This window comes from Vulpes lagopus, chromosome 23 (assembly GCF_018345385.1).
Source record: "Vulpes lagopus strain Blue_001 chromosome 23, ASM1834538v1, whole genome shotgun sequence".
In the NCBI taxonomy this organism is placed as follows: domain Eukaryota; kingdom Metazoa; phylum Chordata; class Mammalia; order Carnivora; family Canidae; genus Vulpes; species Vulpes lagopus.
The window spans coordinates 51,226,825-51,253,754 of record NC_054846.1 but is presented as its reverse complement, the minus strand read 5'-3'; the positions used below and the strand labels follow the sequence as shown (position 1 = coordinate 51,253,754).

At 49.8% G+C, this 26,930-nt stretch overlaps 1 protein-coding gene and 1 long non-coding RNA gene across 6 annotated transcripts in view; one reads left to right on the top strand and one right to left on the bottom strand.

Annotated features, from left to right (window-relative positions):
* The window catches only part of LOC121481213, a 42,931-nt gene that overhangs the window by 15,511 nt on the left and 490 nt on the right, over positions 1-26,930 (bottom strand). The gene's annotated exons all lie outside the window — the stretch shown is intronic.
* Positions 24,199-26,930, top strand: part of TRABD2B (TraB domain containing 2B) — a 205,450-nt gene continuing 202,718 nt past the window's right edge. The window contains exon 1 of one of the 4 annotated variants that reach the window (XM_041738386.1): positions 24,199-25,359. In XM_041738386.1, coding sequence (XP_041594320.1) covers positions 25,357-25,359 — 3 coding nt within the window. In that variant the 5' untranslated portion in view covers positions 24,199-25,356. Of the gene's footprint in view, positions 25,360-26,228; positions 26,439-26,930 lie in introns of those variants that run through there. The other 3 variants (XM_041738385.1, XM_041738387.1, XM_041738384.1) reach the window with 3 other exon arrangements.

The window sequence follows — 26,930 nt, the reverse complement described above, 5'->3', positions numbered from 1 at the left end:
TGGGGGTGGGGCTGAGCACACCGAGGGGTCTAGACAGGGTGGCAACAGCCCTAGGTGAGACCCCACATCCTAACGACCTGAACTGTGCTTTGACCGCAGAAGTCTGTCTGTCTGTAAAGCCACGAAAACAGCGTCCAGTCAAGCTGTGGGGCCCTGCAGGCAGGAAGCAGTAGCTGAACCAGTCTGTCTCGGTTGCCTTAGGAACCGCAGAATGCAGCATGTGGGATCTCAGTCAGACTTCAGCTGGAAGATTCTTTGGAAGATTCCAACCAGAGGCACCTGGGTGGCTCAGTGGATTAAGCATCTGCCTTCGGCTCAGGTCATGATCCCAGGTCCTGGGATGGAGCCCCACAGTGAGCTCCTTGCTCAGCGGGGAGTCTGCTCTCCCTCTGCCCCTCCCCTGCGTGCACTTGCACACACATGCCGGCCCTCTCTCTGCCAACTAAATAAATGCAATCTTAAAAAGAAAAGAAAAGAAAAGAAGATTCTAAGAGTCCCCCACAGGCCACAGGTATCATCCTAGTGCCACCCTTGGCTCACGTTCCCTCACCGCAGTGTCCTCCTTTCTGCACATCTCTGTCTCAACATCCACCACACAGCGCATCGGCCAAGAAGACTTCAAGGACTCCAGGGTGTCTGAAGTCTCTGGAATCGGGGAGCCCCGACCCATTTCCCCTCCCGAAGAAGCACACCTGGAGTGCTATCCACTGTTAGGCCACCTCAGCGTGACAAATGCTGTTGTGTGCAAGTGTTGACAGCCCAGATGGGAGACTTCTGGAAACTGTCAGATGAGGCGGGTGAAGCAAAAGGAGGTGACGGGGCATTTATAGACGGGAGTGTAATCAAAATCTTCAAGTAATATCGCACACTTGTTGTCTAGAGCAATGCTTCTTAAAATGTGTGCTCCAACCGACAGCAGCACCCCCGCCTGGGAACAAGTTTCCTTGCAGGCAACCCCTTCCAGACCAACTGAGTCAGAAACCTGGGGTGGAGCCCGGCAAAGAGTTTTAATAAGGCCTCCTGGTGATTCCGAAGCATGCTAAAGGTTGAGAATCCCTGACTTGTAATTATTCCTGTTACCATAATTGCTCCTCGGGGGGAACAGCGTTATTCTCCTGTGTTGCAGAAAGCGGCCCAGAGAGGACATTCATCCCACCCTAAGGCTCACAGCATAGGAGCTGCGGGGCTGGGGCGGCCCACCCCAGGCATCCTCAAGCTTCCCCACGGCAGGCAGAGCTGTGTGCCCACCGTACTGAGCGAGGGGCTCGCCTCGGCCCCAGAGAAAGCCTTAATTGGCTCATTAATAGCTGTGATTAGAGAGAATGGGGAAGCTTTTATCTTTGAAGTCCCCAGGCTGTGCTAGAAGCTCATGCGGGGAGCTTGCTGTGGCTAATTAAAGCTGAGCTGTGTTTCCTGTCAAGGGCCCAGAGTGTTAATGGTTTCAAGCGAGAAAAATTAAGCTTCCATTTCCATTCAGGGGTAATGGATAGAAGCAGCCGAATGGAGATGAGAAGAGGCCTTTCAGAGGGGCAGGCCACAGGCTGGAGGCAGAGCTCTAGATCTCTTCTGCAGGATGCGACCAACGGAAGAGATCCGGCTGGCTTCGGGGGCCTTGGGGGGTCTCAGATTCCCACAGTGTCAACCCTCCATCTGGAATCATCTTCATTCTTAGTGTTTTCTGATGTTTGAGCATTTCAGCTCCTTGGCCTCTGATTGCACCTGCTCAGGTGTGTGAACTGGGAGGGGGTGAGAGAGGCCTGGTGACAGTCCTTGGTGGTAACAGGATCTCAGGGGCAGTGAAGGTGCTGGTCCCAAAAGTCCTCTCTGCTGCAGACTCCCAGTGCTGTCACTACCACTACTGCTAGCCCCCTTTCTCCCCTTTCTCAGCCCCCTAGCCTCCGAGTCCTCTCTCAGTAACAGATACAAAGCCAAGTGTTTTTACATTATTGCACAGAATGCTCTTGATGATTTTACAGAAAATGCACGAGACACGGGGTACGTTAGTTTTTTTGTTGTTGTTGGATTTTTGTTTTTGTCTTTTTTTTTTTGGTTCTAACTGGTCTGTTTTTTTTATATAATATTTTATTTAAATTCAGTTTGACAACATATAACACCCAGTGCTCATCCCATCCCATCACGTGCCCTCCTCAGTGCCCGTACCCAGTCACCCCATCCCCCCACTATCCCTCCCTTTTGCAACCCTGTGTTTGTCTTCCAGAGTTAGGAGTCTCTCATGGTTTGTCTTCCTCTCTAATTTTTCTCCACTCGATTTCCCTCCTTTCCCTTATATAGTCCCTTTCACTATTTCTTATATTCCCCGTAGAAGTAAAACTATATGATGATTGTCCTTCTCCTATTGACTTACTTCACTCAGCATCATACCCTCCAGTTCCATCCACGTCGAAGCAAATGATAGGTATTCACCCTTTCTGATGGCTGAGTGATATTCCATTGTGTATATAGATCACATCTTCTTTATCCATTCATCTGTCGATGGACATTGTGGATCCTTCCACAGTAAGTTTTTTTTTTTTTTTTTTTAAAGATTTTACTTATTGGGACGCCTGGGTGGCTCAGCAGTTGAGTGTCTGCCTTCAGCCCAGGGCCTGATCCCAGAGTTCCAGGATCAAGTCCCACCTCGGGCTCCCTGCATGGAGCCTGCTTCTCCCTCTGCCTCTCTCTCTCTCTCTCTCTCTCTCTCTGTGTGTCTTTTATTTATTCATTCATGAGAGACACAGAGAGAGAGAGAGAGAGAGGTAGAGACACAGGCAGAGGGAGAAGCAGGCTCCATGCAGGGAGCCCGAGGTGGGACTCGATCCTGGAACTCTGGGATCACGCCCTGGGCTGAAAGCAGTTAGTTTTGACCTGCCTGAAGGGAGATGTGTCTGAGCAAAGGTTCAGACCCAGCTGTAACCAAATCAGAATCCTTTGTTCTTGACCGCTGATACAATCAAACCCTCCTGATCCTTGAGCTTCCTTTCTTGGGCCAGGTCCTTTCAAGCCAAAAAATGCTCTCACCACCTCAACCTTCCACCTGGGGAGGGGACTCGGGAACTTTGATCTTTTCTGATCCTTCTCTCTGCTGCTCCCTCCTGCCACCACATTTCAGGGGAGGGGACTGAGGCCACATCTTTCCTGAGGGCACACTGTGGTTGGTTTAGAGGGTCAAGGTGACTCCTGCTGTGTGGATGTCAGCAAGGGAGGATGTTTCTGAACCAGAAATCAAGACACGTAGTCTGAAAAACGACATGTTCTTTTTTTTTTTTTTTTTTAAGATTTTATTTGAGAGAGAGAGGAAGAGTGTGCACGTGCAAGAGCACAAGCGATTAAGAGGGAGAAGCAGGCTGCCCATCGAGCAGGGAGCCAGATGCAAGATTCAATCCCAGGACCCCAGGATCATGACCCGGGCTGAAGGCAGACCCTTAACCAACCGAGCCACCCAGGTGTCCCAAATTACTTGTTCTTATTTCATTCATTTCATTCTCTGAAAAGTTTCATCAGAGCAATCAAATCATAGAAAGTTTTGTGAGTACATAAAGCCTTGAGGGAAAGACTATTACATAAAAATGATCACAAAGGTCAGCCCCAAACTGATCATTTCTGTTCAAATATGACCCAGGTATTTTAAAGAAGAGCTCTCCCAGGCCCCCTGGGGCCAGTGGTAACCACGGTTCCACAGGAGCCCCACTGTGGAAGGCTGTCCCTTCTCCCAGGCCCTAGAGGATGCCCCTCTTCCCGGGAGCAGCCCCCACTCTGAGCCTCTCCCCCATTCCCTGCCTCCCCCTCTGTAATGGGCCACTTCAGAGTTGAAGTTGCGCCCACCCCACCGGTTTCAAGATTCTCAGGAGCAGTCTGGGTCATCTGTGCCTGCCCGGCCAGGCGAGTGAACAGCAGGTGAATGAATGAATGAATGAATGAATGAATGAATGAATGCGTGGCCCTTTGGAGGGAAGGGAATGTGGCTTCCCGGCTGGAATTCATCTCGTGCTCCTGGCATTCTCCAGTCCTTCAGCCCTGAGTGATGGTGGGACCTCTGGCCTGTCCTCTCGGATCTGGTGGGCAGGTCCAGGGCAGGGACAGGGCCTGGCCAGCCTCTTCAGCCCCCGCGTTTAACCCAGGAAACTGTGCCCAAGAGACCTACAAGGCTTACTGCGAGAGGAAGGATGGGGACTAAAGGGCTGGCGACCACCAGTGGGGCGGAGAAAGGTTACCCTGTGTGAGTGAGCACTTACAGGGTAACCTGAGGAAGAGGAAGGGAGCACCTTTTCTCAGCCCCACTCCCTCCCTCCCTCCCCGGGCTGGGCCTAGAAGGCAGGGCCTGGTGGCCCATCTGGAGGCCCTGGCAGGGCAGAGGCAGTAGGGCCAAGTGACCACTGTCACCTGTGACTCCGTCCCCTGGAAGGAGGGGGACTGTCCCAGCAACCAGACCTGCTGGGCAGCCCCGCCCTCCCCTGGGTAAGCTAGCTTCCTCAGGGGTCAGTCCACCCTCGGCCTTGGGGTCAGCAGGGTGGAGAGGAAAAGACCCGGCTCCTGCCCCGACCTTGCTGCCACCTCCACATGCCCGCGGTGCGAGATGGGGCAATAGGAGAGGTGCCACCTGCGGGATGCGGTTGAGATATGGGCACACTGGCCAATGAGGGGGCACTGTCGGCTGGCACCTGCCCTCACTGTTCCCAGAGGCCGGGACTGCTGCCGCAGGTAGAGAGCAAGATGGCCCAAAGGGCGGTGCCCTCCTGCCTTCGCACCCGCTTCCTTCCTCCCCAGAGAGCGAGGGCCCCGGCCTGCGTGCCCTGTGCACCGCGCTGGGCCCGTGCACACCGTGGACACCTGCACAGGTGTGGCGTTCAGAGGAGGGGTTAACCCTGGGGCAAACTGAAGCCTGAGAGAGCAAGGAGGCAAAGCCACGTGCTCCCCCGAACCTTGGTCTCCAATTTCAAGGCCAACCAAGCTTTGAAACTCAGGACACTGACCCCACATCGTGCCTTCCCCAAAGCACAGCCCCCCTTCCCACTCCCGGGCTGGGCAGGGGCCTCCTGTTGGGCCTGCTGGCATCCTACCCCCCCCCCCCCCACCTCAGTGACAGTGGGCTCAGGCCCAGGCCCACCTCCTCCGCACGCCCGCAAGCTGGGGCTGCTCTACTTGGAGTCAGCGCACTCCTGTGGATTGCAGGCGGCCACCTGTTAGAAAGTCGCACAAGTGGGGTATCCCCCTCTAGACTGAGACCCTTGGGGCAACCAAACCCATATTCTATTCACCTCCATGCTGGTTGACACCACCGAGCCACATAGTCTGGTTCAGAGCCCCATGCTGAGGAGGGACGCAGAGAAGATGTATCTCCTCAAGCTCCCTTCTCCAGGCCTGTTTCTTCCCTAGATGGTTGGACTAAATCCATGGTTTAAAAAGGCCAGGCGATAAGCCCGACACAACCTGCCTGCCCTCACTGCCTCCCTGACCTCATCTCCTATATTCCAGCAACACTGGCCTCTCTAGTTTTCCTTCAAGACATCAGTCAGCCCTGCCGCAGGACCTTTGCACCTGCTTTCACTTCCTGGCGTGGTCTTTCCCCAGGCTTCTCTATGGCTCTCTCTCTTTCGTTCCTTCAGATCTCTCATTCCCTGACCACGCTGTTGAAAATTGTGCTACCCTCCACCTCAGAATTCTCCGTCTGCCAATTCTGCTCTTTCTCTGATGCATGTATCGGCATCTTATGTTTTTGAGCAATGCTAGGCTGTTAGCTACCTCAGAATTACCGAGGGAGCTGGTTGTAAAATGTAGACTCCTGGCCTCCACCATGCCAGCTACAACAGGATCTCAGGGGTCGGAACCAGTTATTTTTGTACTTTATGAGAGCTTTCTAGGTGTTTCTGAGGCACCGACAGGGTTTGGGAACTGCTGTGAAATATCACTGGAACAAACTTAGGTCGCCCGAGCTGGGACATCGTGGAAGTCCAAGCCTCAGCCTCACTGGGCCTTCATCCTCACTCTACAGCCTCCTCTCTAACCACACAGAACTCTGCTCTTCTGTTCTCCCACCAGAGCATGCCTTCTGTCTTTCCGTTCGGCTTCTGTTCCGCTCTTCCCTCTCTTCTGCTGTCCTCTCTCATCCTTCCAACTCGTCCTCCGAGCCACTGCTGGTGCCACCTTCTGTGGGAACCCTGTCTGCCCCCTGCCTCAACCCCTCACTCCACATCAGAGCCTGTAACGTCTGCGTCAGTGCCCAGAGGACCTGCACAGGTCTTCGGTAGAGGATTGTCATCAATTTTCAGATGCATGTCCTTCTCGTAGACCATGACTCCGGTTAAGGCAACAATTCAGTGGGATTCATCGATATTCCCAGCACCCTACGCGGTACCCAGCATGTGGCTAGTGCTTCATAAATGCCGAGGGCATGAGTGAACGTCATGGTGAAGGCATGGGTGCTTAGGAGCTTGCTTGGCAAGGTCAGAAGCTGCAAGGTTGGTATGATCTGTCCTCAAACTGACCCACCATCTCCCGGGCATCTCAGCCCAGCTGACCTTTGTTTCCAGCTCAAGTCTGCTCCTACCACGGACCCTGACAGGCAACCTCCTACCTGCCTGTCAGTGAGTGACCAGCCGAGCTGGGAAGCCGCCCCTGCCAGCTCGCCTTTCTCTGTTTCAGGGACAACCCAAGCCTTCTGCTACAAAGGATCCAGACAGCAAAGCAGCCCCTGGGAGATCTTTTGTTCACGGGGAGGAATTTCTCTTACTTCCCCCAAGTCAGGTGACAGACACAGCCCAACACACCGCAGGATATAATGGGATTTATCCCGGAAGGCTTCCAAGCAGAAAGGAAAAACAGCATTCTCCCCCCCCCCCCCACCCTACCCGCCCCCCCCACACACAAAGCAACAGGAACAGGACAGCTCTGTGATTGGCACGAACTATCAGAGATCACTGGGTACAGCCTCTTAGCCCTTCAGGTGGGTGGATGGATGGATGGGGAGGGCCAGCTGAATCCAGACACTTGCTAAGGTCCCAGGGCCGCTGCAGGACTCAACCCCTTTCAGTGAGAGGTCCTTACCCTGCCATCCTTCCCCACCTTCACCCCTTCCCTGCCAGAGAACGGCTGGACTTTCTCTTAATGAGAGGCATGATTTATGTCGGCTGGGCCCAATTAGCGCCAAGCTCTCTCGGGCCGCCAAGTGCCCCGCCGGCCAGCAGCTGAGGCCTGTCTGGCAGGACATATTTGGATGATGAAGCCATGCTGCGTGCTAAACTCGGCGCAGGAAAGAGCAGTTCGACTTGGATGCCCACCAAAGGCTGCCAGGCTTGGCTCCCATCCACGAGTTGGGCAACAAGGCTGTCTGGCGGGAGATGAGGGCAGTGCTTCCCTGGCAGGAGGGGTGAGGCTGGCCTGAGAGAGCACCACTTGGGGGCAAGATGCCTTCCCTGGGACTTGGCGGGGCCCAGCACAGGCCTGGGGTGGGGGCCCCTGAGATGGGAGCCAGGGAACCTACACTCAGACGCAGCCCCTCTATCAACTCCTTCTTGATGACCCTGGGTCTTGGTGACCCCATTTATCTTCCTCTCTAGGCCTCAACTTCTCCCCAGTACAGTAGGAAGGAATCCTTGCCTGTGTCAGGAAGCACATGAGGAACATACGAGACAGCCAAACTAGCACCCACTCTTCTAGCCTCGGATTTCTCATCCACAAAATGGGACAAGCCTCGTATCAGCCTCCCAGAGCTGGCTGGTGTAAGAATTTGAATGCAGGGCCAGGGAACAAGGGCCCCATCAGCCGTGACCTACCCCTCCTATAATTAGTGTTCCACCTCTGATTCTCACTTTTCTAACATGCATTCGTTGCCTCTGTTGGTGTGAAAATCAGATTCAGAAACTGAGGCTCTGAAAGTAGCTCGCATGAGCCGGTACAACTAAGAGGTCAATTTGGGTTCTGAATTTGGGTCTGTTTGACCGAAAGTCCATTTTCCAGCTGCAGGGTCAGCATCCACTCACCACCTCTTGGCTTTCAGACCCTACATTTCATGGTGGATGGGTGGGGATGCAGCTGAGAGCTGAGCCAGAGCCATCAGGTATACCCACAGACACAGCCCCTGGGTGCCAAGCCCCAGCTGCAGGAGAGAAGACTAAGAAGGCAAGGACTGGCATGAACTCCCAGTGAGTGATGTGCAGTCCCCAAGACGTGGCCATAGCCCTGGACCCTGTCCTGCCCATCCACTTGCATGCCCACCCATCCCAGGCCACTCGTCCCCCGTCCCAGGCCATCCTAAGTCCTCCCTCTTGTACAGGGTGAAGCTCAGGCTGGAACAAAGAATACACTGACCAGCTCTGTCACTGACTTTCTGCAAGACTTCGGGCAAGTGTTTTCAAATCAGGGGCCCTCAGTGTCCCTTCTGGAAAATGGAAATGCCTTGCAAATGGATTGGCAAACTGATCTGCCTTGCAAACTGATCTCACAAAAGGATTTTTTGGTGCCTATAAACTTTCGGGCAGTCAGAAGGGCTGACTCCTCTTGATTTTGGGCTTCTTTCTGTTTCTTCAACATCTCTTTATAAAACAAAGCAAAGACTCTCCCTTTCAACTATTAATGTCTCTGGACACCGAGCTGGGGATATAGAATGCAAGTAAATGGTCGAGGAGCCCAGATACATCTGCGGCTCTTCATCTGCACTAGGAGGAGGGCAGACCAAGGCCCCGGCCAAGCCCTGCGAGCACCTGCGTCTGCAACTCCCAGAGAAATAAACACACTCCGGAGAGGGAAGCCAATGGAAGTCGGTAAGCTCAGAGGGGCTTGAGAGATTTGTGGATATTTCAGCAGATTATCAATCCATTTGGGAGAAGTTATGGGTTGCTTGGTCCCAATTTGGCCTAGATATATAAAAAGCTGCCCATGAAATGCCTTAACTTTCTGAACCAAGCCTGCCACCGTCCCCTGCTATCGTATCCTCTCTCCTTCTGAGGCGCTAGGACCCACGTCTCTTGATTTATTCTAGTTCCACCACATGCTCCTCCCATCCCAGGACTGAGCATGCAGAAGGTGCTCCAGAGAAGCTCCATCTGTGATCCTCAGGCCTTGCCGTCAGGGCCCCAGGCGGACTCTGTAAAGCTGGGATCCTCCAGAGCCATTCCTGCTCTGAGCCAGTGGCAGGTGTCCACTTTGGCTAAATTCATATACTCTGCAGCCCATGGATTCCAGGAAGGCTGGTCAGCTCAGATGTGATTCATCCCAGCCACACAGCCTCTGGGTGTGACTTCCATAAGTATGTGCTGGAATGCACGAACATTCAGAACAGGGACATTAAGAAACACCCTCATCCAATCAACTTATAAATGAATACATGTCTGTTTATTAATCAGCAGATGGTGTCTTTCTAATATCCCAACTGCTGGGCGTGGGGCACCCAGAGGAGCTGAGACAGAAGGAAGAGATATGTGAGGATGGAATGAACACCAGTTTACAAAAAGTTAGTCAATGAATGGGGAAAAAAAGGTCAAAGGCAGAAAACAAATTTAACCCTTGGTATTATCATAAAGAATTAAAACACAAAGATTTCCTAATTCCATAAAAATTTCTTACTTTCCTAGACCAAATTTCACACTAACCAAGCCTCATCAAATAAGCCTTATTATGCTCATTTTATAGATGGAGAAACTGAGGCAACGTGCAATAAGGTGACTTGCTCCAGTATCTTGTTAACAAAACCCTTAAAAGCCAATACGCTTTTGAAATCATTGAAGGTCATCAATTTGACCAGTTTTATTCCAGAGGGAAGATGATGTAAAAAGAATCCTAAAAAGATTGATTTTGATTGAATCATTAATTAAACTTCCTCCCAAAATGTCTTCATAGGAGATTAAAAAACTTTGTCTTATAAAACTAAACCTATGGCTATTTTCCTCTGAAAATTTTCCTCTCTCTAATTTTACTTTAAATGGCTCAGTCCCCAGGTTCTATTCTTAGTCTTTCTCTTTTGTTATTTTACACCTCTTTCTAAATTGTCTCATTTGCATGGCGACTTGAAGTATATCTCTCAGTTGTCCATCTCTACCATGGATTCTTCTAAGATTTATACCGGCATGTTCTTACTATGGGGTATTTGGTTTGGCTATCCTGACAGCTTAAAGCTAGACATGGCCGTTTACCTTCCCCAGGTAATACTGTTCTTTCTTTCACACTCAATCATGGAAGAGAAGGAAGGAAGGAGAGAGAGAACAAAGGAAGATGGATGGTGGTAGAAGGGTCCTAAGAGTTTGTCTAGTTTGTCCCTTTGTTCTAAAGATGAACAAACTGGCTAGATAGAATCAGACCTGGAGTTGGAAATCCTGGTTTCCTGACATCTGGTCAGGATCTTTGTAAGAGCAGAGAGGCAGAGCACTGAGAAATGACATAGGGAAGGCAGAGGGCCAGGGTAGAAAGCTGGGCCTTTGCTTTAGCACACTCTTCACAATGTGTGGTCATATTTGTCTATTTACATGTGTCTTTGCAGCGTCAGCTCCATGAGACCAGAGACTATGTCATGTCCACTACTATATCCCTAGCACCCAACACAGGACCTGCATACAGAAGGCACTCACTAAATATGTGTACCATTCATAACAGCAGCAACATAGAAAGTATCTGGGGGTAAAAAAGGAGAAAAAAAAAAAGAAAGTATCTAGGAATTAAACCAAAAATACTACATAGAAAAAAATATGTAAAAGACTACTATATAAAAGAATATAACACTAATATAAAACATAGAAGATGGGGATGCCAGGGTGGCTCAGTGGTTGAGTGTCTGCCTTCAGCCCAGGGTGTGATCCCAGAGACCCAGGATCGAGTCCCACGTCGGGCTCCCTGCATGGAGCCTCCTTCTCCCTCTGCCTGTGTCTTTGCCTCTCTCTCTGTGTCTCTCATGAATAAATAAATAAGATCTTTAAAAAAAACATAGAAGATGACCTGAATTAGTTGAGAGACATATATGCTCATAGGCAGCCTGACTTAGTATTAAAAACAAGTCCTGGAGCATCTGGGTGGCTCAGTTGGTTAAATGACTGACTCTTGGTATCAACTCAGGTCATGATCTTAGGGTCATGGGATCAAGCCCTGCATGGGGCTCTATGCTCAGCTGGGAGGCTGCTGGAGATTCTTTCCCTCTGCCCCTCCCCGTGCTCACACTCATTCTCACTCTCTCTAATATAAATAAAAAAATCTTTTAAAAAAAAGTCCTTTCCCTGAAATCAATATGAACATTTAATACAAGGCCAATCAAAATTCCAGTTGATCTTTTGAGAAATCAATACACTCACTCTAAAATGTATATGGAGGAATACAAATGCATTTAACCTAAAGAACTTTAAGCACTAAAAAAGACAAATGAAGAGAGAAGAACTCACCTTTTTAGATATTGACATGTTACAAAATCATGGTAATTACTACCTTGGTAGTACTGGCACAAGAATGGATAGACCATTGGTATAGAACAGAGAACTCACACTCACACATGTGTCATGCTTGATATTCTCTGTTTACCCTTCTAGAGTTTTTCTTGCTCTACTCTACTCTTGCTCCAGAAGTTTGGCCTCTGCATTAACCATACTCCCTTGCCCTCTGATTCCTCGTTGAGTTAGGCCATTGAGAGGCACTGGAGGGACACCAGAGAGGAAAGGAGATACCGGGTAGTTATGTCCTAGGTCTCTCCTAGCCAAGCTGCATGTAGCCTCTTTTAAAGATGAGAAGAGGAAAATTGGATCCCTTATGAAATACCACATACATACAGAGGTGGTATTATGAGGATCAAAAGGACAAGCATGAAAGATAAAAAATAAAGTTAATAGAATAATGATAAAGTTAATAGAATGCAAAAATATAAAATTAATAGAATATGTTGAATATTTTTGTGACATATGGGGAAGAGTTTTACAAAATGTCAAAGGAAAACACAAAGAACTAAGAAATAAGGGGAAAAAAGATGAATTGGATTTCATTATTTAAAAAAAGGTTTCTGGGGTACCTGGGTGGCTCAGTCAGTTAAGCATCTGACTTCAGCTGAGGTCATGATCTCAGGGTGTTGGGATTGAGCTCCAAGTCTGACTCCTCACTCAGTGGGAGTCTGTTCGTTCTTTCTCTGCACATCCCCCTGCTTGTTCTCTCTCTTCCTCTCTCTCTCAAATAAGTAAATAAAAATCTTTAAAACAATGAAATAAAAATAAAAAGAGATTTTTTATCAATGAAAGGTACTATGGAGACAATGGATGAATGAATGAATGAATGAATGAATGAATAAACAAAAGATTCACAATGCTTAAAACTGACAAAAAAAATAACATTTAGGGGTGCCTGGGTGGCACAGTCCATTATGTGGCTACCTTTGCCTCGGGTTATAATCTCACTGGTCAAGCTCTGTGTCCAGCTCCCTACTCGGTGTAGAGGCTGTCTCCCCACCTCCATTCCCATCTCTCTCTCTCTCTCTCTCTCTCTCTCTCGTAAATAAATAAATAAAATCTTTTTTAAAAAGATTAACATTTAGAAGATACAAGAAATTCCTGCAAATGAACAAGAGAAAACTCAAAGCAAAGGATATGCATGCAATTTTCAGAAGTGGAAATCTTCAAAAGATAAAAAGTATAGGGATAGCTGCTTATAAGCATTAGTAATCAGAGAGATTTAAGTTAAATATATAATGAGATATCACTTTCTATAATTTACACGAATAAAAATTAGAAGGCTGGATAATGGCAAGATTTGCAGAGATACAGGATTCCTTAAATCCTTCAGGCTGGCAGGATTATGAAGTGGTGGAGCCATTCTGGAGAACATTCTCTATCATATAGTCAAATTAAGTATATGCATATTTTATAATTCAGCTATTGAGCTCCTGAGTATGCATCCTCCCCCAAATTAATCCAAGTTTATAAGAGAATATGTATAAGGATGTTCACTGAAGCATTATTTGTGGAGTCAGGGAGTTAGAGGCAACTTGGAAGACCATCATTCAGAGAGTGAACAGGTAAAATGTATGGGATACCACCATTGCATATTACATAGCAGTCAGAAGGAATATAAATTGATTGTAGAGTGTATTCTTTGGTGCAAAAAAGCAATCAGATTAACAGAAAAATACCATTTATATACATTAAAAATACATGCATACAAAACAGCAATGTATATTTTTAAGAACACATACAAATGAAAAATATACATTAAATTACTAATAATGAGGATGAAGAGAGAATATCATTACAGGTCCATATGATCATCTCAATAGATACCAAAAAAAGGGGGGGGGGGAGGGAAGGTTGTGGGAAACAAAGGCAAAATTCAATTTTTTTATATACTTGCAAAGTACAGTCATAAATTGAAAATTCTAAAGTGCTATTTATAGGAGCATTAAAAAGTATGAAATACTTAGGAAAAATGTTATAAAAGATATACAGGTTATATATGCTGAAAATCACAAAATATTGCTGAGGGAAGTTAAAATCTAAAAAATGATAAGCCGTGCTTATGAATCATAATATTGTTAAAGATGTAAATTCTCCCCTGATTGATCTAGAGATTCATTGCAATCTCAGTCAGAAACTCAGTAGGATTTTGTGCAAAATCGACAAGCTGATTCTAAAATGTGTATGAAATGCAAATGATTAAGGTAGCCGAAGAAATTTGAAAATGTAGAACAAAGTTGGAAGACGTACACTGCCTAGCTTCATAACTAATTATAAAGCTATAATAATAAAAGCAGTGTGGTGTTGCTGTGAGTATAGACCAATGGGAGAGAATACAGAGTCCAAATATAGGCCCACGCATGAATGACCAATGATTTTTATGAAAGTGCAAAGGCAGTTCAATACAGAAAGGATAATTTTTTCAATACATGGTGCTGGACAATAGAGATTCATTTCAAAGAAGAAGAAGAAGAAAAAAAGGAGGAAGTGGAGGAAGAAGAAGAAAAGAATAAGGAGAAGCAGAAAAAGAAGCAGCCACTGCCCTTGATCCTTACCTCACACCTCATATAAAATTCACCTAAAAACGGATCACTAACCTAATGGTAAAACCTGAAACTATAAAACTGCTAGGAGAAAACAAAGGAAAGAAAACCTTAGTGACCGTAGGTTAGGCCAAGATTTCTCAAGACCCAAAAAGCACAAATTATAAAACAAACCAAAAAACCTGATAAATTGAATTTCTTCAAATGGCACTATTCAAGAAATGAAAATACAAGTCATGTCCTGAGAGAATATATTTGCAAAACTATGTTTGACAAAAGATTTGTGAACAGAATACTGAAGAAGTTATCACAACTCAGTAGAAAGTCAAATAGCCCAGGTGTAAGTGAGCAACAAATTTGGACAAAGGATTCACTAAATAAGAATGTCAAAAAAGTGCATGAGAAGATGCTTAACATCATTAGTCATTGGAGAAATTCACATTAAAACCACAATGAGATACCACTTCACACCCACAAGGATGACTATAATTACAAAAATGGGCAAGGTCAGGTGTTGGTGAGGAGAGAGAATGACTGGAGCTCTCCTAACACATCATGTTAAATGCCTGACACAGTGGAGATGCCCCAATATGTTATCAATTAATTAATCATAACAATTAGGAATATGAACTATGCACAAAGTTAAATGAAAAACGCAGGCACGATCTCCACCCTCATGAGGCTTCTAGCCATACTCTCCCCTCTATCTGGATAATCCTTTGAATTCAGTGTCTTAAGAACTGCTGTTTTCCTTGTCCTGAGCTAATGTTTTATGATATGGCTGGGAACAGTGATTACTCCAGCTGCAGCAAGTCTGGGAGTCTGGAGGAAAAAGGCTCTAGAACTGTGAAGAAATGGTTGGCATTGATTTGGCTAGACCTCTAGCATGAGCTGCTGATTTGAGAGGGGAAGAAAGAAGTGGGACTGCTGAACACTCTGGACAAATTAAGGAAAAATCTCTGAGACAGAAAATTCAACTAAGAGGGGGCACTTCTGCCCCTTGTAAGACTGATGGCATTCAAAGGGCCTCTGCTTCTGGACGGAGGCAGCTGTGTATAGTGAAGGAGAAGATCCAGAGTAGAACAGCTTAGCACCTGTAAGATTCCGGACAAAAAATTTCATAGCCCTTAGCTTCCGATCCCTTGGCACATAGATGGCAGATGAATGACTTGTAAATCCAAGAATGAGAAAACTATAGGATACTGGAACCAACATTGGTTCTAGACACAAGGAATCTTTACATGGTGATCAGGAGAGTAGAAACAGGCACAACCTTCTGTATAAGGAATGGAAGAAAGAACAGTGAATCTATGAATAGCTATGATGAAGACGCTGGAGAAGACTGGCTCCAGGTCATTCCAAGGGTGGAAACCAGAACCGAGTGGTTATAAGATATGTAGATGCACACCTCAGGCCGGCAGCTGCAGACTCGATTTATGGAAGTTTCTAAGCATTAAGAGTTGCTTAAAAGTGGAGTTGATTACCTCAAAAGGTAGTGAGCTTCTTGTCACCAAATGTCATAAGCAGCATCCAGGTAGGATTAATGAAAGGATGTATCAAACATAACAGACGCAAAGTAGAGAATCCAACCCAAATTCTGAATTGAGAAAAACGGAGTTTTTAATTTGAATATGATGAGTTTGAAAGGAAAGTAGGGCATGCAAGTCAAGGAGAGACCATCTATAACTGGGGATACATTTGGAAAGTCATCATGAAAATGTCACTCGCTAAAGAAAGTCAACAGACTCCAAACCATTACTGGTTTTGGTAAGTAAAGCCAAGGGATTCTAAATATTTACAGAAGTGTGCTGGTGGGTGCCCTCAGAGCCACTGCCAGCTTGTCTGGTGCCTCGTGGAACCCAACACAGACGCAGCCCCTTGCCACTGGCTGGATATCACCGCATGGTCACCTCCTCAGCAGAGTGCCCTTGTGCACAGCACAACCTGTCCAACTACTTCATACACGGGGCCTAGAGGCCACCATGCCATAGACACTCACGGCTTCTTCATAAGGTGTCCATGTTGTAGATGACTCGTGCTCTTTTATAACTATTCATGTACTTATTTATGCATTTATTTATTTATTGGGAGAGAGAGAGAGAGAACATGATCAGAGGAGTAGGGGAAGAGGAGCGGGGGGGCGGAGAAGAGAGAAAATCTTAAGCAGACTCCAAGCCCATCGTGGAGCCCTACACGGGGCTTGATTTCATGACCCTGAGATCATGACCTGAGCTGAAACCAAAAGTTGCCCAACTGACTGTGCCATTCAGGGCCCCTTATAACTTTTTTAGAAGAGCATCAAAGTGTTTATCCTAGGAGAGGAGATACTTTAGAGTCCACTTCTTATTAGTGTTATTCTATCTTCTTATTAGTATTAGTATTATCCTATTATAGTAATAACCCTATCAGTAATATTCACAGCCCTTTACATACACAAAGTGCTTTCACATCCATCAGCTTGATCTCCACACCAAACCTGTGAGCTCTGTGTTGCTGTTGTTTTCACTTCACAGATGAGGACACGGAGATCTGGAGGGATTAAGCTAGGAAGTGGTGAAGCTTTTTCTCATATGGCATGTATTTTGCAGTTACAAAAATTAGTATAGAAATACATTCACTAGGGATGCCTGGGTGGCTCAGCGGTTGAGCATCTGCCTTTGGCTCAGGGCATGATCCTGGAGTCCTGGATCGGGCTCCCTGCACGGAGCCTGCTTCTCCCTCTGCCTGTGTCTCTGCCTTTCTCTGTGTCTCTCATGAATAAATAAATTTAAAAATCTTAAAAAAAAATAAAAAAGAAATCATACATTAACTTGCACAAACCACATTGGTCCAAGGGCCCCAATAAAAGGAAAACGCTGAAAAGTATGTGGCACTCCTAGATTTAGTTGAACCACCAATAACCCCACTTAAACCCATTTATACTGCATTTAGCTCTGCTTGAGTCCTGTGGACAACCTCTGTAATTTCTCTATCCTGCCCCACCCTGGGCCTCTCATTCTGATGAATCCCAAATTTTGGCCCCTTTTGATGATAGCCTTTTGTTCTTGGCCCCCTCCTATGAAGACACTGCACAAATGGCTCTACTCTGAACAGCCCCCTCCTCTCACAGGGGAGCTCCCCTCTTTGAGACTGTCTCAAAGGCAGCCCTCATCTGTTGACGGATGCTGCTACTGCCGAACCTCTGCCTCGAACGTGCTTTTCAGCTGTTCGGGTGGGTTACGTGGAGTCATCCACGGTCTCTCCCAGAGGCTCCCTTATGAACAGAGAGAGAGATGGTTGATGGGATTAGATATCCAGGCTACGGGGTCGTGCTCAGTCTGGATCGGTGCCCAGGGCTAGGGGCCGACGGTGGCTCAGGTGAGGGTGCCGAAGTTCCTCTGAGGAAGTACTTGCTTCACAATGGCTTCATTGACCATATGCATCACTCACATGCTTGCGGCCTTTGCTCCTGAACACAACAGCTGCTGCGTCCTGACCAGGATTCGCCTGTCCATTGTTCTTGGGCGATGCTTGAGGGTGACTTGCTCTCTCTCGTACTCCTCGAGGCCTTCTCTGGTGGAGCCCTCTCGAGCCCTCTCTCCCCGGGATCCCAGGTTCCCTGCTGCTCCAGATCCTTCACATGAGCAAGCCAACGCGCTATGTGACCCCTGTTCTAGAAAGCCTCTCCACTGCCCAGCCCGCTACTTTACCCTTTCCCACAGCCTGAGAAGGGGTTGCCTGAACTAGCTGTTTCTGCTTCCTCTTCTCCCTCTCTGTTCTCAATCTCCTGAGTTTCTGTCCCTAGCAGCCCACTGAAATGGCTCCTGTCAACCTCCCTGTGGCCAAAGCTAACAGTCACTTTCCTGGTTTCTTTCACCAGATTATCTTGCCTTCTCTCTCCTGGGTTTTCTCCTACTTCTGTTGCTTGGGGTGGAGGCTCCTCTCTCAAACTGGAAACCATCAGGTCCTCTGGGCTTAGACACAGGTTTCCTTCAATTCTCAGTCTCTGTCTTTCCAATGGGCCTTTAGCTTAAATAGCATCGCTATCAACGAAGTCCAGAGGTACCCCTCCAGCCCGGACTGCTCTGCTGGAACCCATGCTCACGTGTAAGCTGTTCCCCTAACACACTCACGTGGACCCCAGTAGGCAGCTCATACTTCACGTGACCTAAAACTGGATTCTTGTTACCCTCCACTCTACTCCCTCAGCCTTCCCCTCTCAGTAAATGCAGCCAGTTGCTCAGGACAAAAACCTGAGTGTTCTCGATTCCTCCGGCCCCCTCACCACCGGCTCACATCTGCCACAAATGGTTCTAACACTGATCCAAATCTGCTCACTTTCCTCATTTTACCACAACCTCCGTGGTTGGAGCCACCACCATCCTCACCCCCAAGTACTGCCCCGATGCCCTGACCAGGCTCCTGAAGACCTCCCTTGCCACCTGAACAACCTCCACTTTACAATCTGATCCATCTTCTAAAGATGTAAATCAGGTCACATCACTCTTCTTTAAAACCTTCCTCTGGCTTCTCAGCAAAGCTGGAATTCCAGCACCTTCCTTTGAACCACAAAATCTCACTTCATCTGGCCTCTCCTATCTCTCTGGGATCTCTGAGAATTTTCTCCTCTGGGTCTACACGTCTGGCTTTGCTGGACTTCTGTCTGTTTCGCTGACACACCAATCTGGCTTTCTCTTTCACGAATGCTCTTTCCCCAGACTTTTCCTGGCAAACTCCTCCTAGTTCTCCAGACCCTCTATCACTTCATTGTGACCACTGGTAATGGTTACTGCTATATTATTTGTCTTCATTAAGTAGAAAGTAAGGTCTGTGTGAGCAAAGACTCCATCTCTCCTGCTCACTAATTCTTTAGCACCGAGCATTGATGAGACTCACAACACACGCGTTGCATGAATGAATGAATGAATCCTCTTATGCTCTTTCAGGAGCCACCATCACTCTACCAGGTGCCAGGCACCCGAAGCAGGCATCTGCTAAGCATGAGCTCCGTCTAGCACGGGGCAGGCTCTGGAGCCATACTGCCTTGTTTCAAACCTTGGCTCCGCTGATGACTGGCTGTGTGACTTTGGGCAGGGTTTTGGGCCTCAGTTTCCTCATCTGTAAAATAAGGCTAATAATAGTATCTCCATCATCAATTTACTATGAACAGGTAAGAGGTAACACACTGAAATAGTGATAAGATCAGTGCTGGGCACACAGTAAATTCTCAGTAGAAGTTAGTAAAGGTGATAACCTCGAAACAGCAACTCTGTAAGACGGGATTCCTCAATCTCAGTATGATTGGTATTTTGGGTGGGATCATTCTTTGTTGTGGCAACTGCCCTACTCATGGGAGGATGCCTCACAGCATTCAGCCTCTACCCACTAGATGCCAGTAGCACCTTCCCAGTTATGATAATCAAAAATGTCCTTGGGTATTGCCAAACGTTCCCGTGGGGGCAGAAAAGGCAAAACCATTTTCTATAAGGCATACACTTCAACTTCTACTGACAGATATGAAATTGGAAGTCCTCAGAGCTTATATAAATGGCTCAAACATTTTGAGGACGGAGCCACCATCATCCTCACCCAAAGCACTGCCCGAGGGCCCCGAGGGATACAAGGAGAGGGAGCAGGGATTCCAACTCCTGTCTTTCTGGCCCCACAGCACATGCTCTTTTCTTCACGGCTCCGTGTGCTCCTGGCCCAAGCCCCCCTTCCCTCTCCCTGGTCGGCTCCCACACTCACAGATCCGTGCTAATTACATAGCAATGTAAAACGTTATATGTGGTTTGTTATTTTATATCCAGGAACATGGGCTACAGCCTTCATTACATAAAGCAGCTGTGTGTATACATGGGGTCTAAGTGCTACTTAGTGGTCAGCTCGATGGGGTATTTTGTTTCAGGCATCACATTTCTTTTTCCCCTTTCCATACTCCTATTGAATCCTAAAAGGAGGAATAGAGACTGGCACAGCCTGGGCTAGAGAGAAAGGCAAAAGCTTTCTAAGGGACAATCATCCCAAGTCCTAATTAGGTTGGGAGAGACAGTCCAGGATGTACCAAATGCCATGTGAAAGCGTCCCCCAGTGATTGTGTGTGTGTGTGTGTGTGTATGTGTGTGTGTGTGTTCAGAAGGCACACACAGTCAGCCCATGCCACCTATACCACCTTCCCATCTGTGTCTGAAAAGAAGCAAGTGCTTTCCTCAAACTGTGTGACTGGAATATGCCATGTGTCTCCCCTGAGACTCTGTTTCCTCATCTTTAAAATGGGAGTAAAAATATCTGTCCCACAGTGTTGCTGATGCTTTAAATAAAGGGTCCTGCACAGAACTGGTCTACAGTAACCCCTAGCTGCTTTTCCTTCTGCACTTGCCAATACCCTGAGCATGCCACCCAAGCCCCCACTCTAGCCCGCTCTCAGCGCCAGCCCTCTTCTCCAGCCAGGATGTTCTATTCCCAGGCCCACCTCTGTCCCCTTTGCTTTCTCTTTCCAACTATTTAAATGCTATCTTTCCTTCACCACCTCATTCAAATCCCCACTGCTCCTGGAAGATGTCCTTGACACTCCAGTTCTCACTGGCTTCTCCTGGACTCTTAAAATACTACATCACTCACCTGGCACTTAAATGCATTGTAACTAGTCACCTGAGTATTTCCATCTTATTCCAAAATTGCAAGTAGCCAGAGGTCAGGACTGTATTCCTTCATGCCTAACACTCTATATAGTACACGTGGGGACCCCATAAGCATTTGTGAATTAACAGTCAATGCATAGCATTGTTGTTGTGTCACTGAGGCCTGCACACACATCTCCTCTAGAAGCTGACATGTAGTCGCTCTCAGCCAGCACCTGCAATTTATGCAGAGCAAACTAAGAAGGTTATAACCTCTGAATGGCAAAACGAAGGGCTTTCCACAATCATGTATGGCTTTTCCTGCTGTAGTCTTATTTCCAATCCTTCCCAATGGTTCTCAAATGCTAGCTCTCCCCCATCATCATTCACAGCTCCCCAACTACTTCAGACACTTGTACTTTTTCATGCCTCCGCGCTCGCTTGTTCCCACTGCCTGAAATGACCTTCCTCTTCTCATCCTTTCTGTCCAAATCCTGCTCATCTTTAAAGGTCAACTCAAATATTACCTTCTTGCAAAGTCCTTTGCTGATTTCCTCTCTCCTAAGGCTGGCTTTCTCTCAAGTTGCTCCCCAAACACATACACACCCCATATGTCTCCCAAATCACACGATTTGCCTCTCTCTCTCCCTTACTGGATTGCAAGCTCTGTGAGGGCACCATCTGAGCTGGTTCCTCTGTGCTCTCCATACCTCCACTGAACTGGACCACAGGTAGAGGCTGTTCATTATTTTTATTTTTTTAAGTGTGTTTTAATTTTTTTTTTTTTTTTTTTTTTTTTTTACAAATGCCATCTTGTATAACAACCTCGATCCATATTCTACCACCCTGTCTCTATTTCCACACTTCCATGAGGGAATGCCTTTTCTTTCTTTTTTTTTTTTTAAGATTTTATTTATTTATTTGATAGAGAGAGCACAAGTAGGAGAAACGGCAGGCAGAGGGAGAGGGAGAAGCAGGCCCCCTGCTGAGCAAGGAACCTGATGCAGGGCTCCATCCCAAGACCCTGGGATCATGACCTGAGCCAAAGGCAGACACCCAACCGACTGAGCCACCCAGGCACTCCAGGAAAGCCCTTTTCTGAATCACCTCGGTATCTGGTATTTTCTACTTCTTTTCATCACTCCAGACTGTCTTAAGCACTGCTGACGCTGCATGGTCCTGGAATCTGCTTTCCTCCTCCCCTCACCTCACCTCCTAAGCAGTCCTATCTTTCAGTCTTCAAGGATTAACTTCCAGACAAGGAAGGCTGGGGTGGAGAACGCAGAGCTCTGAGTGAGTGAAAGATGGGCACACCTGGGACAGGAGTTGAACTGGAAGTCAGGCCAGGCTGGGCCTATTTGAAAACACCAGCGGGGCCAGCGACCCAGGCCCTGGCCGGCGACGGGGGCTGCCCTCAGGCCCAGAGCAAAGGAGGCCCAGCTGAGCAGGGGAGCCCCTCATCCCCTTCCCTGAGAGACGCCCTTTGACAGAACCTGGGGCTCCTGGATCAGCTCAAGAGGCAGATCTTGTTGGTTTAGTTACGCTACAAGGCTTCTGTGTCTGCCTGGGCTGTTACAACCTACAGATTCCTGGTACCCATCTGATTGAACAACTTAATTAAATTGCCATAAAAAGAAAGTGGGCCGGATGTGCACTGGGAGAGGAGGCAGGTGGCTGACCACGGACTGCTTCCTGAGCCCTTTGCCTTTCTCATCCTGCCTACAGGCCCCTTGGCAGCCAGTGGCCATGGGATTCTGAATTCTAGTGTTGGACACAGAAGACCCTTAAGGGTTATCTGCTTGTTCGTACCCACACAGGGGAACTGAGGTCCAGCAAGGCCAATGGAACCCTCCCAAGCTGCTCAGTGAGACATTAGCAGAAGCACGGTGGATCTCCAGGATTTTAGGACTGTTCATCTAGAGCTGCTCTCATGACACCAGGTGGGGGAAAAATGTTGGAAAACACTAAGACGTTTTTCTTTTCTTTTCTTTTTTTTTTATAATATCTTTTTTTAAGATTTTATTTATTTATTCATGAGAGACACACACACAGAGAGGCAGAGACACAGGCAGAGGGAGAAGCAGGCTCCATGCAGGGAGCCTGATGTGGGACTTGATCCCAGGACTCTGGGATCGTGCCCCAAGCCAAAGGCAGATGCTCAACCGCTGAGCCACCCAGGCATCTCTTTTTATATTTTTTTTAAAGATTTATTTATTTATTTATTCATGAGAGGCACAGAAAGAGAGAGGCAGAGACACAGGCAGAGGGAGAAGTAGGCTCCATATAGGAAGCCCAACGTGGGAAAGATCCCGAGTCTCCAGGATCCCGCCCTGGGCTGAAGGCAGACGCTAAACCGCTGAGCCACCCAGGGATCCCAAGACCGTTTTTCTTGAGGAGGACCCTCTCCTGGGGCCCCAAACTTGTTTGTTCTTTCTTTTTGGTAACAGCTTTATGGAAACATAATTCACATACCATACAAGTCACCCATTTAAAGTATATAATACAGTGGTTTGTAGTATGTACACAGCATTGTGCAAACTTCACCACAATTAATTCTAGAGTATTTTCATTATGTCCCAAAGCAACCCAGTAGCATTCAACCAAGGTCCCTCAAGCTCCCCATTCCTCCTAACCCTAATCTACTACTAATCTACTCTCTGCTTCTATTATTGCTGCCTCTGACACTTTATAGGAATAAATCATATCATATATGCCCTTTTGTGACTGGCTGCCTTTATCTAGTGTCATGTTTTCAAGAGTGATCCGCACTGTAGCATGTCTCTGTACTTCATTCCTCTTTCTGGACAAATAACATTCCAGCATATGAACATATCACATTTTGTATGTCCATTCATCTATAGATGGACTTTTGGGTTGTATGTCTCTTTTAGTTATTTTAAATAACACTGCTACTTTGTGAGGATGCATGTTTCCAATTTCTTTTCCACCTAGGAGTGGAAAAGCCTGTTTGTTCTTGCATCTTATTAACAATATCAGTAATAATGCTGATGGAGATCCAAAGTATTATTGCACACATTGACTCAGAAAAATCGGATAAGAGGAATGCCTGAGTGGTTCAGTCACGATCTCGGGATCTCGGAGTCATGAGATGGAGCCCTAAGGTGGAACTTGCTTAAGATTCTCTCTCTCTTTCTCAAAAAAAAAAAAAAAAAAAAAAAAAAAAAAAAAAGACAAGAATGGAGAAAGAGAGGCACTGAGAGGTTAACTGTTTTGACCCTGGTCACACAGCCATGAAGGAAGAAGTCATAGCTGGCACTCACGACACATAGCCAATGAAACTTTTATAATTTTAGAAAGCAAGCCTTGGAACATTTTAGGAGTCACACACCCACATATTCACATGCACCATCATTCTAATTATATGGATCCATTTCGAACCTGACCAGGTCCTTCCTTATCTTCTGTCTGCCTGTGTCTCCTAATTCCCCTTGAAGACCATCACTCTCCCTCTCCGTGCAGTGGACTCCTCCTCCCACCTCCCAGCTGGTTCACCCCAACCTTAGGAAGCACAGTGGTGGCTCCGTAGGGAGCTGTGGAGCACCGAGGAGCCGGGCTCTTTAGCAGGCTTCTCTGGTCACAGTGAGTTCTCAGGCTCTGTGGGTGGGAAGCATGGAGCCGCACGGGTCTCTCACAACACCCGGGTGCTCTGGCCTGCTCCACATCTGTCGCCAGATGTATGCTTGGCTGAGACTGAGGTTGCTCTGGATACCTTCTTGGTTGAACCCTCCGAGATTGTCAACATCAGTTATTTTTGACCTATGAAAATGGCAATCTTGTGTGGTCCAACCTGCAAGTCTCTGGCGTTCCCCTCCTTTCCTTCCGTGTTTTGCCCAAAGGCCCAGATTCCATGCTCCGGAAGCCTTTCTGCCCCTCCAGGCCGGCCCAGCCCAGTCTTCCTTGCCCAACCTTCTCCATTGTCCAGCTGTCTAATCTGGTGCCTGAAGACAGGAGAGCTCCAGAGTGGTGGGGAGGCACTGGGCCGGGAGTCAGGCCACCTCTGCACCGCTTGCCTGTCTCCTCTCTGAGCTCTCTGCCCCCAACTCACTACCTACAGTCATGTCTCTTAAGGGAGCACTTTGGCTCCCGCCAGACTCCCTGTCACGTAGGACATGTGAAGTACCGACTCTCCGCTGTGGCCAGAGGACACACAATGTCAGCTCCTGCCACCGGCCTTTTGTTCCAGGCCTGTCCACTTGCTTGCAGTCCCCCGCGGGCACCTATGTCCTCTCCTCTGCACCTTAGCACCTGCTCCTCCTTCACCCTGCCCACTTTGTGCAGCTCCTCCACTCAGCTGCCCGGGACTGGGCATTCAAGACCGCTCCCAGGAGTCTTCCCTGAGCCTCTGAGCCCCTGAGGTTAGCAGATGTTCCTCTCTGTGACCATTGCACAGTGCTTCTTGGCACTCACTCATTGTCGGGTTTTAATTGTCCCTGTCTTTCCCTCTAGGCTTTGGGCTCCTGACGATTCTCCCTAACTCGTACTCCGGTGTCTGCTGCCAGCATGGGGGGCATCAGTGAACTTTCATCAACCGGAACTAGGGGAGGGTGCCTGGGACTCCGCTTCCCCACTTTCTGCAAATGGCCCAGAAGCCTGGGCCCTGTTCTTTGGTTTCCTCTAAGCTTCATTTGACTCTCGGGAACAGAAGGTTGCTTTAAAGGGCTCTTTCAGTTCCTACGGTGTAAGGATTTGGGGTATGACTCTTCCCTGTTCCCAGGCCGTTGGCAGGCGCCCCGGGCGGGTCGGAGGAAGTCCAGCGGGGAAGACTGTTGAAACGCAAGAGGCCAAGGAATGGTGAGGAAGATCGCCCGTTGTTGGCCGAGCACCTACTAAGCGCGAGCCAGGGTCAGCCGGGGCGGCGAGACGCCCGGCGGTAGCGACCCTTGCGCGGCCTCCCCGGCGCGCCTGCCGCTCCCGCCTCCCGGCCGCAGCTCCGCAGCTCCGCAGCTCCCCAGGCCCGGCGCACCCCTGCACCCCCGCAGCCCCGCACCCCTGCACCGGGCTCTGGGCCTCGGCCCGGGCGCCCCCTGGTGGCCGCGCGCGGCAGCTGCGGGCGGCGGGGCGCGGGCCGGGGAAGGGGGAGCGCGGGGGAGGAGGAGGCGCGGGCAGGGGCGGAGAGGAAAAAGTTGCGCTGGGAAGTTCGGAGAGCGGGGAAGTGGCCGCTGCGGGCCGGCGGGCGGGGGGCCACGGGAGCGGGCGGGCGCCTGCCTTGCCCCGCAGACCCCGCCTCGCCGCGCCCCGACGCCCCGCGGCCCGGCCCGGCCCCCCGCCCCCCGCCCCCCGCGCCGGGTCCTCCCCTCCCCCGCCCCGGCGGCCCCAGCCCCCCGCCCGGCCCGGCTCCGCGCCGCGCTCCCGCCCTCCTCCCTCCCTCCCTGCCGGCCGCCGAGCAGCATGGCGGAGCCCGGGCAGCGGCCGCGCGGCCGCCCGCCGCCCCTCTGAGCCCGGCCCCGGGGCAGCCGGGCGCGCCCGCCCCGCCGCCCGCCCGCCCCGCCGCGCCCGCCGCCCGCCCCGCCGCCGCCGCCGCCGCCGCCGCCGCACTTGTCCCGCCGCGCGCCCCCCGCCGCGCCGCCCCCGGGACCCCCGGGACCCCGCGCCCCGCCCGCCCCGCCCGCCCCGGGACCCCGCGCCCCCGGGAGCTCGGCGCGGCTGCGGGGCGTCGGCGCGCGCTCGGAGCCCGGGGCCCCCCGCCCCGCCCCGCCCACACGGCCGCCGGCGCCCCGCCGCTGCAGCCCCGCGCCCGCGAGGAGCCTCCGCGCCCCGTCCCCGGCAGGATGCTCGCCGCGCTGGCGGGGCCGCTGCTCGCCGCCCTCCTCGCCGCCGCCCGCGCCCGCCCGCAGCCCCCGGACGCAGGACAGTGCCGGCCGCCCGGATCGGTGAGCGCGCCCGCCCGGCCCGCGGGGACGGGGACGGGGACGGGGACCGGGACGGGGACGGGGACGGGGACGGGGACGGGGACCGGAACGGGGACGAGGACCGGGACGGGGACGGGGACCGGGACGGGGACGGGGACCGGGACGGGGACGAGGACCGGGACGGGGACGGGACGGGACCGGGACGGGGACGGGACGGGGACCGGGACGGGGACGAGGACCGGGACGGGGACGGGGACGGGACCGGGACGGGGACGAGGACCGGGACGGGGACGGGGACCGGGACGGGGACGGGGACGGGGACCGGGACGGGGACGGGGACGGGGACGAGGACCGGGACGGGGACGGGGACCGGAACGGGGACGGGGTCCGGGGACGGGGACCGGGACGAGGACCGGGACGGAGACGGGCCCCCGGGACGCGTCCTCCCCGCGCCCCGCCTCCGTCCTCCGCCCGCCCGCCGCGCACCCCGACCCCGGCTCCGGTCCGCCCTCC